Below are 11142 nucleotides of genomic sequence, written 5' to 3'. Positions count from 1 at the left end.
AATAGTTAAAGAAACCCAGTTAAACGATCACCAAGACGAAGATTTACCCGAGAATTATTATCACTTACACTTATTAAGATGTGCCGAGTCTGTAGAACCCGTTCCGTTGCAAAAGTCGTGGATAAAGAATATAGTTAAAGTACCTATAATAAACTTAATTTTTTCGGGCAAATATAAAATTTCATAAAATATTGTAAATTCCTCTAAAACAATTTTGCTAACGTAATAAACTTACGTACATTTCTTTAAAACATACGATAAGTGGTACACTTATGTTAATTATCCTAAAAAATATTAGAGATAGGAACATTGAATTAGATTTTTATATTATACCACCAGTATAATAATCCACATAAACATATTTATATACTTCTATATATAATATTCAATAATTGATTACTTTGTTAGAAATCAGGGTCAGTGCGTTGGAAGAAAAACAACATTTTGGAAATTTTGATTGAGGAAATCAAAGCCCACTACATTATCAATGCTAAGCAGTTTTACGTTGATAATATTATATTACCGATTCCGAACTTAAAAAATGAACCCAAAAATATGCTTACAAAATCACTAACTAGAGCGTGAGTTATTAATTATCATTGTTTTTTGTTAATTCAACTTTAAAAGGTAATATTTTAAATTTTGCAGTCTAGGAGGAAAAACCGAAAATTATCCGTTATTTTTAAAAATTAAAAAGCTCTTAGAAAAGCGTTTAAACATACATCATCATCCAACATTAATCAAGATTCGATATCTTAAAAAGCACAGGGTGTCTGCGACAATAATTGATGTAGATATATTTAGGTAGGCTGTATATTTTTCATTACCATAGGTATACAGTAATGAATAGTTAACAATTTTTAGGATCACTGTAATAGATAAAATTTTTAGATTTCGGATTATTTTTTTTAGATTTAACAACATTTATCAAGACCTTGGTGATGTAATAACAGTTTTAAAATACAACTTCCAAGAACGATGCTCAGATTTGTATAATAATTGGTATGAAGAAATTAAAAATATTTTGTTTAAGAAGAAAACAGCAACAAAAGGCATCGCGTTGAAGGAAATACCGGAGTTTCTTAAATGCATTACGAATACAATTAGTTTAATAGTACGTTATAAATTTATATAAATTATAATAAAACATCTATTTCAATTGTTATAAATTTAGTTCATAACTAGGTATTATTTATACATGAAACAAATATTTTTGTATTATTACCAAACATCTACAGTAGACTGTCCGAAAAAATACGCGCGCTAAAATAACCAATAGGCAATAACAGTAAAATCATACTTTTTGTGTAGGTATTAGAAACTGATTTTTATGTTTATTGTCGTAGAATAAAAAGTATTTAATTTATTATTTTCTTAAATAATTAAAATTAAAGTAAATAATTTAAAGTTTTACCTTGCAATTTTTTATTTTCAATAATCTTTATATTTATTTATTTTTAGTATAATAATATGATATAGTTATTACTTAATAATTATCAATCATAAATTATAAATTGAAAAGTATAACATTTTTAAATTTAACTACATTAAAGCCTTAATAGCCCGAACGAATTCAGACTGAGCATCGTTCGGGTTACCGTAAGGTTTTCAAAATTACCTACTCAAATGTTAAAGATTTTTATTTTTTATTCCCCCGCCTTTATATTAATTGCTTTTATTACAAAAATAATAAATAACTTTAACATAATGAATTAGAAAAAAAAAATGTGTATAATAATAGAACTTAATATAGTAGTATAGAAGTCAGTAATTTTTTTAACAAATGGACTTATACCGTCCCGGAGGGGGGTCTGGACTATCAAGACTCTACTGTATAGGTACTTTTAAATTTCTTATATTTATAGAAACATTAAAATATAGTTTTTAAAAATGATAGTGCGTTGAAAAGATAAATGATGATCTATGTTAATTTTTTTTTTTTATGATTATTATTTTACAGATTGAGCGAATAATTTTACAATCATTGGATTGTGTAGTACAATCATTTGGAAATTTAGAAACAACACCAAAACTAAATATTAAGTTACATTTTGCGGGTTCGAAATGTATTAGTACACCTAGCGTGGGAGAAATTATTGAACAATTTTGCTTAGTTTTGAATTTAGTATGTATTTTAAAATTTATTTCTATCGATTTTATGAACTTAAATTATTTTTATTTTTAAAACATATTTTTGTCGCTGGTAGATGATTGTATTTTCAGCACTTGTAAGTATAAGAAATAATCCTTTAGACCTGTACTCCAATTATTCAATTTTTTTAATTAAATCTTAAGCTATATTTAACTTAAAATTTTTTATTCTCTTATTTTTACGTTTATTCATTTTATATACATCTTAATTTACCTTTGAACAAAAATATGCACTATTCAAAAAGATTTAGTATTTTACTTCAAAATATTATTCAAATAGCTGTGTTTAAAATTGATTTTTGAATTTAGAAATAGTTATTTTTAATAAGATTAACCTAACATTGGACTACAATAAATCAATAAAAAAAAGCCAATTCTGCTTACATAATTATAGAATATAATATATTATTAATACGTAATATTATTAAAGAAATCAAACTTTTTTAAAAATCAAAAAAATCTAGGATCTAAGTCACTAATATAATATTATATAATATTGCATTATTTATATAGTCTTATTTAATTTAGATAAATACTGCATTCAGTGAATTACCGTCTTTAGAAACCTTTTACGATCGTGTTACAAGACCTACTCAATTTATTTCAATTAATCGTTATAGTCAATATTTATTGGAAGCAAAAGCCACTTTAGAAGAGAAGTTAAATTTGATGTATACATTTTTGGTGACTTATTTAGAAAAGCTGGGTATGATTTCCTAGTCTAAGTAGACGATATTATAATTTAATTTATCATAATATGGACTTTTTGCAGAAGTTGATTTTAATAAAATTGTAAATGAAGAACAGCCTAAAAAATTTTCAATATATCTACAAGAGAATCACACATATGAGGAACTAATAGAAATGCTAGGTTTTTTTCACTGTTTTAAAAACATGTCTAAAAAACTACCAGAATATATTGAGTTTGAACTGGTTAAGTAAGTATTGAGTGTTTAAATTATTATTTTAAAATTAATAATATACTATAAAGTATATTTTGTACAGTATTGATCAGAGTGAAATTAAAAATCACATATACGATTTAGCCACAAATTATATGAATCGGATTGTCGAGCACGCCGTTATTAAATACAATATTGATCATGAAAGGTATATGATGATGTATTATTTTAATTATAAATATCTATTTAATAAATATTTTATTAGCTAGAACATATATAGGTCAATAGATACATAGGATTAATAATTATTTTTCGTTCATTGGGATATTTACTATTAAATTACTATCTATTGTAATATATTATGAACTGTAAAATTGTCCTAATTTCTTAGTGTGAATAATAAATTCAACGAAATGGTCAGACGTGCTTTTACCGAGCCAAAAACTTCTGAAGAATTTTTGGATCTCGATAATTATATGTTGTATGCTACTACTACATTTATGCAAGAGATGACTGTAACTGTGAAATATTTGTCTGCGGTCGCATGCGACTTATCCATGTATACTATACTACCTAAAGAAGTGTGGGAAGCATACTTATCTTCTGTTACGTGGATACAAAAGTCATCACACGTTTTCATTAAATATTCTACTATTTACGAAGAATGGAAATCTAAAAGAGAAGAAAATATGGGAAGAACAAATTAGTAAATTATTTTTCGAGTTAAATCAAAAATAAAATAAAATTTATTAAAAATTTGATTTGCATAAAAATTCTCGTTTTTTCTTAGGTAAAAATTATATTGTGAATGAAAAAATTGAAAGTTTTTAAAATGATATGATCACTTATTATATTGATCCATTATTATAGCATTTGAAAATTGCAATTTGAATAATGTATAATGAAGAAAAATATAGGTATAATGTAGTATTGAGTTTATATTAATTGCATATTACAGTGCATTTAATATTTGTTAATTTATCATAAATAATAACTGTTTATTAAATTTTTAGAAAACCTAAAAAAAAACCAATCTGGAAGTAATAAGCAAAGGAGTGATGGTTTTGGGTCAAATAGACGATTTATAGCAATTTTTTTTTGAGAACTAACATATATTAAAATTACTGTCATTTGAAATACAGATATCAATATAAAAATGTTAGTAAGTCATACAAAATCAAAATTGCAAATCGTAAGTATCATAAGTAATATGTAAGTAAATTACTTAGATTTTGGTACCTTTTCATTATCCTCATCACATTGTTATCACTTTATCAGTCATCATAAATATTATCATTGCCACTACAACTATTGCTATCACCATTACCCTCCACCTCACCTATGCCGTCACTGACTCTGTTACTATCACCCTAATTACGTTTTATTTGTAGGTGTGTGGACTAGGCCTTAACGGGGATACCACAATAAAAAAAACGCGCCATGTGCAATACCTCATGTTTTTAAACGGCATCTAATGATTCCGTTGAATGTGCTAAGGTGGTGAGGAAACTTGCACACAACTACTTATCTTATACCCAATTGATATCCTTCCAAACGAACGGGGTGGTAAAACTGAGAATATGGCTGAATTTGGTCTTTAGTGCTTTTCAAATTATTAACAAAATAATATATCTTTGTCATTTGTACATTTAAATTAAATTTATTTGTGTATAAAATATGTTCCTATACGTGCTTTGTACTTTCCGTACTTTTATTATACAATGTACATGGAACATTTTGAAAATATTTAAATTTTTTAAACATTTTGTATTCATAGAAACGTTTATATATTACAGAAAGAATGCACGAAGAACTAATAAAACGTAGAAGTTGATGTTTTGCAATGAAAGGATTGAAGGAAATTTCAAGAAACTTTGTTTAGATTAAAAACGGCGATATAACAACTTATAAATAATTTCATATTTATAATACTGTGTACTTAATGAAAAAATCTTAATTTCAGTATTATTTTTATTTTTATACACGTGGTTTATGGGTAGAGAATCAGTGGTTTTTAATTTTAAAAAACGATACTAATGTATAATAATATACATTATGGCTTAACTTTTTTATTTACCTACATAAATCATTTTATAATTTATATTCTAATTTAATTCAATGCAAAGTTGTAAAATATTAATAAAATAATATTTATAAAAACATATAAAACTTATTAAGAAATTATCGTTTCTTGTTTTCAAAAAATTGGGGTTGGGCATTAACCTGTTACAAATTACAATAATGTTAATCATTTTAACTTATAACTAAATTTTTTAACGTATAAACTGTGTTAGTGTTGGTGAGGAAACTTGCACACAATTACTTGTTGAATAGATAATATTTGAACCAAGATATAATGAGATTCTTATTTCCAGTATTTTTTAATGATGAACTCGATTGGAATTGCAAGTATTTCGAGTAGTGGGGAGAAGGCTAAGGACACGTGCGAGTTTGGGAAAATGGATTTCGTGAACCAACGGAAGAAGTTAGAGTAGCGGAATCAATTGCACAAATACATATTATTTACATGCTAGTTATTGTCCTGGAAAAAATTTTGAAAATAAGTGCTCTCTTGATGTATGTATGTGGGGGGGGGTCGGAGACACGTGTCTATAACCCCACCCTATTTTTTATACCACGCTTAATTAAAAAGCATACAAAAGTTAGCTTGCAAATACAAGCTAATTACATGCTAAATATTTTCTAAAAAAAAATTTGAAATTTGCCATGTGAAGTGGCTAGGGATACGTATATATGTAATACGATTTTTATAATGATAATAATTGACAAAACGTCAAAAACATAAAAATGTTATTATTTTTCCAAGACCACACGATTTATTTTAAATAAAATTACTAAATTCACGCCATAATCCATAGACATCAAATATTAATTTTTTATACTTTTATAGGCACATAATGACCAAGAAAAAAGTAGGTATTCCATAAATTTTCAATAATATGTGTTGATGATTTGTACAATGACAAAACTGTTGTTAAATCAATTTAAACTCTCTGCAATTTTTTTACTAACACAGTTAAATCTTTCCAATATAGGTATCATTCCAAAATTATGTCAGTATACCTGTTTCCAAACTGTATAAAATGTTTAAACCTTTGGGTTCACATTTGGTGTTTGCTTTTTCTGTTGAACGTGTATGATTAATATTATACTATAAATACTAAATAGCTACAAGCGTAATTGTCAAAACGTCGTGTACCCTACGTATAAAAGTAAAATTATATATAATTTTAAAAATATTTGGACGACGTAAAAGTATGCGTTTTAACTACACAATTACATCATATTGAAACAGGTTGGCTAAATAATATTAATTTGATATCAAAAATACTTCGGGATAGTTACTGATTTGGAATAATGTCTTATAATTTATAATTTTTATTAGAACTGTGGTAAAATAAATCGTACACAAATAAATATGTAATTTTTCATAACGTGTATATGAAGTCGAAAACATCCTCTTCATTATTATTTGCGTTTAAAAATACACAGAAATAAACATGACCGATAGGTTATATTTGTATTTTACAAAATTTGACGCAACTCACGGTAAATGTATAGTAAATAAATTAACTCTACAATGTAATGATAATAAAAAAAAAAGTATTTTACACAAATTTTAATGTTTTTTTAATAATTAGGAAATAAGGCACCTAAAAATAAAATTTAATGGCCAAAGATCACAACGTAAGGGTAAAAATAGATGACTACTGCTTATCCAAAGTTCTCAAAGTGATGAATAAAGTATGGCAACTTTCTGCCCTTATTTACTTCTTCGCACGCCGTCATAACACTCTTGGTCAGCGGCCTTGGTCCGCAACTGAACACTCCAATCTTGCTTACCTGTCATACGATTATTATTATGATCTTTGTATTATAAATATTATTATCACTGCCGTCATTAGATAATCAAGCGTGATATATCATAGTAATGGATAAAATCGATAAACTTACGTAGCTATGTTTCTTCTGAACAAATTTCAAAAATGATGACATGTCCGGTCTACCAAAATGATTTACTGCTTTCAGCCCGGTAAACATGCTCATTTTGCTCAGTCGTTGAAAGTGGTTTTCACAAATGTACTATTTTAAGAATAACACAAAAACCATAAAAATTCTATATTAGCAAATGTTACGTGTTGTGTGATTACTGCTCAAAAATTGTGTATACGCACCAACATAGTAGTTCGTAAATCAAACTTATGGAAGAATTGGGTGATAAATATATGTATTTCTAAAACATTAGTCACGTCTTTTTTCTCGACGTCTCGCAGCACGTCAATAAACCATTCGAAGTGTTTGTGTGAAGGGCATATCCACAAAAAGTAGACCTAAAAGTAAAAATGTTAACAAATTAAATATAGTATTTTTCACATCATCAGACAATTTAAATGCTTCTACTTATAACAAAAATATTGTGCGTACTTTTTTACAGGAAACTCCTGAGTAACGGTTTGTCGACGTACCGAACACCAAATCGTTTAGGATAGAAGCGTATGGAGTGATACCTATACCTCCCCCGACCATGACCGCCACTTCAAACTTATACCAGTCTTGATTTCCACCTCCAAACGGTCCTTCGAGACGTATCTGCGCAGGAGACAAAAAAGAAAAATTAATTTTTATATTTAACAATGTCCGTTCATCCTAATATTATTATATGCAAAAATATTGTAATGTGCAAAGCCATCGCGTTACCTTTGGCTGATGGAATTCAGGATTGATATTGCTGGGATCGAAGAAATTTCTCAGTTTCCATGTCCAATGTCCTTGCGCCTTGATATGGCAGGACAAGAAGTTTTCGTGCGGGGCCGAAGTCAGCGTGAACGAATGATATTCTGTAGACTTCAGAGCAGTACAATTCAAACGTATCCATTGGCCTGACAAGTATTTAAAGTTTGGTGGACGGTAGAACTTAATTTTGAGTACATCAGATGGTAGCAATTCAGTTTCTAATATGTCCAAGGCCATATATTTAGTCCTCAGACTCACCACCTTGTCTAAAATGAATATGATCCCCGGACCGATGAAGTATTTCCAGAATTTTGGCGGCCCGGTTATCCTGGCTAGCCCATGTAATAACATGAGTACATACATTGCCACATATAGGCAGTGAGTGGACCAGAAGTACACGTATGCTTTTTTCCGAATAATGGGATGCGCAAACGTAAATATGATAATCATTATCACGAACAAACACACTCCAGTGACTCCTGAAAATAAATAGGTAATAAACTTTAAAGTTTCCTATTTTGATTTCGATCCTGTAGCTAACCAACTTATTTTTATTGTGCTCACGTACCCGTAATCGTCTTAAAGAGCCAGAAAGATATTCCCGGCTTATAATCCGACGGAAAATGTATTTCGGACGTCAAACAGTGGAGGTTTTCTAATGGCTGAGTGGATACGTGATAGAAATTTATTATATGACCAACGGTGTGTATGATGGAAAAAAAGAATGCAGTGCAAGCGATCACTTTGTGAAATGGTATATGAGAGTCCAGTGGTATATACTGTTGTATGGAAAAGTCTTTTAGCTTGGTCAGCAGATTTCTCGACATAGTGAGCAATAATAAACAATATCCGAATGACAACGAGGCCGCAGATCCTCTTGTTAACGCTATGCCAACTCCCATTATATGTCGAAGATCGGTGTGTTCGGCCAAAAATGAATAATCTGAAAAATAGGTTCGTTAACAGAATATTAACTTGGACGCAAAGTTATATTAAAAAAAAAAAATAATAATAATAAAACTAATTTTAAAATGATCGGAACGCTTACATATGAATTGGTGAACAAACAATGCAATAGTTATTACGTAGAAGACAAACAAATAAAATATGTTTTGTCTGTTTTCTTCCAAATATGTGACAATGCAATCAATACGACTTTTGATTTTTCCCTTGTCCTCGTGGAGTGATGGATCGACGTGAAAACTGGTCATTCTGCAATGGAAAAAATTAAACGAATACAATATGCTGATTTTTTTTTTTTACTAGTAAAAAAGAACATTTTTTCATTATTATTTTTACCGAGCAACATTGGTTGATGTGTCTAAAAAGTTTTGTTTTGCACCTTTGCAATCCAATCCAATTGCAACAAAATCGCCTTTGTATTCTTTCATCATGAGTTTAAAATCTGCATACGTCATGAAATCTTTATTCGACAATCCTACATTCTGTGAAAATTGAATTTAATTGATTATTTATAAAAAAAATAATAACAATTTTTATTTTTATAGTTATTATCAGTACTTGGAACATTCCATCAATCAGTTCAGTGACGTGAGCATCCGACAAACTAGTAGTCCTAGCGATCTCGACTAAGGATCTTAACATTTCGGAGAATTCTCCTTTGTCAATGACACCATTTCGATCGTTGTCGCACATATCGAATATTATTCGGAGTTTGTCTTCAGTTTTACCTCGTGAAAAAAGAACAACAGTATCCAAAAATTCCTATGTACAAAATGTATTCAACTGTTAGTAATGACGAAATTGGTGTGTAAAGTTCACTTGCAATATTATAAATTTAATAATAGCAATGATATTAATGAATTTATTAATAATGTAAAATATTAAACATTTGAAACAATGATCATAATTTATTCATAAATATTATAATAAAGTGTATAATTTGGTTTTTAATCAAACCGTGAAAAAACTGAATGGTTATTTAAAAACGGACAAATAGGTCGTTAAATTAATTAATTAACTGTGCATTTCATGAATTAATAAATTAGTGGCTATAGTTTTATGCATCCAAGAGTTATTATAGTAAATAACTTATCACTAAAAACTATCACATTTAAATATTTTTGATGAAAAAATAATATTGACTATACCGACATAACTAAATGAAAAAAATTTATTGAAATTAGCTAAATAATATGATCCGTCATATTGTATTACGGTCGTTATAGGTATATGGATTTGTAAAATATTATGTGGAAGCATTTTATACTATAGACTTAGTACAAATAATATGAATAAAAATGTTCAAACCTGGAACGATATTCTCCCGTCGCTGTCTTTATCTACGATGTTGAACATCATTCTGACAAACACCGCGTCTGCTTTCATACCCAACGCAGATGCGAACTCGGCTTTCGATAATGAAGTTCTCATGACCACCTGAACAATCATAATAGTAAAATTCAGTTATTATCAATAAACTGAGTCGATTCACACAATGGTGAATCTTTCTCCAGAATTCAGGTATTAATCATTATTGGTAACGGTAGTGTATACCTTACATTATCGTATAGACATATACAATACGTTGTATAAAAATTCCATAGTCAATGTTAAATGGACATATTATGTTGAATATTCCTATAATAACTAGGTAGTATTATTATTTAATAACTGCCAAATTAAATCATTTATTATACTGACATAGACGATCGTCTATGATAATTAATAATTTAGATTTGAATCAATTAATTTTTTTATGTGTAATTTAAAGCACATTAAACAAGTTATCGATAGATTAGATTCCCAAATTCGAATACATAATAATCTTCCAAATATTTTATAATAATATTATGAAACTTAAATATATAAATGTATTGTAATTTTTGTTTAGTGAAATAATGTATTATCAGTGAATACATATCATCATTTTACAGCAGTTTAAAGCAAAATTTGTAAAGGTTTACTTTATACAGATACAGAAGTCTTGTACACTATAAAAAGTATAGAACTCTGGATTCGGATACTTTTAAGTAATATAATTTAAAATATTTTATATTTACATCTCCGTCTTCGTCGCCTCTTCTTCGGTCACCGGGTCGAAGTCCGAAAGTGAGTGCGTATGCTTCTCTGAAAAAGTGTTCTAGTCTTTTTTGTCTCCTCTCCCGCGTTTCGGCTTGGGCCAGCAGGAAGTCTCTAGGTGCTTGTAGTGTGACTAAGTGTTTTTTATGCGAATTCAAAAATGCTTCGAACTTGTTGATGAACTTTCGCCTCTCACCGACAGAATCGAACTCGAGCACCAGATCGTGGTCCTTCGGCACCCTAATCAAAACCAATGGACGTTTTTTTTTGCTGCCGTCAACCTGTATATAAA

The 11142-nt window shown here is 28.5% G+C and overlaps 1 protein-coding gene across 1 annotated transcript in view; it reads right to left on the bottom strand.

Moving 5' to 3' along the window:
* Positions 1 to 6678: 6678 nt before the first annotated feature.
* Positions 6679 to 11142, bottom strand: part of LOC112594564 (dual oxidase) — a 46434-nt gene continuing 41970 nt past the window's right edge. Inside the window, exons 12-22 of the mRNA XM_025339405.1 lie at positions 10832 to 11131; positions 10080 to 10208; positions 9330 to 9533; positions 9108 to 9253; positions 8857 to 9020; positions 8377 to 8751; positions 7773 to 8287; positions 7500 to 7664; positions 7250 to 7405; positions 7029 to 7157; positions 6679 to 6917 (exon numbers count right to left, since the gene is read on the bottom strand). Of these exons, the coding sequence (XP_025195190.1) occupies positions 6789 to 6917; positions 7029 to 7157; positions 7250 to 7405; positions 7500 to 7664; positions 7773 to 8287; positions 8377 to 8751; positions 8857 to 9020; positions 9108 to 9253; positions 9330 to 9533; positions 10080 to 10208; positions 10832 to 11131 (2412 nt within the window). The 3' untranslated portion in view covers positions 6679 to 6788. The remainder of the gene's footprint in view (positions 6918 to 7028; positions 7158 to 7249; positions 7406 to 7499; positions 7665 to 7772; positions 8288 to 8376; positions 8752 to 8856; positions 9021 to 9107; positions 9254 to 9329; positions 9534 to 10079; positions 10209 to 10831; positions 11132 to 11142) is intronic.

The sequence above is a fragment of the Melanaphis sacchari genome, unplaced genomic scaffold (genome assembly GCF_002803265.2).
Source record: "Melanaphis sacchari strain LSU unplaced genomic scaffold, SCAv2.0 Contig23_pilon_pilon, whole genome shotgun sequence".
NCBI classification, from domain to species: Eukaryota; Metazoa; Arthropoda; class Insecta; order Hemiptera; family Aphididae; genus Melanaphis; species Melanaphis sacchari.
This window is presented reverse-complemented; position numbering and strand designations above follow the sequence as displayed.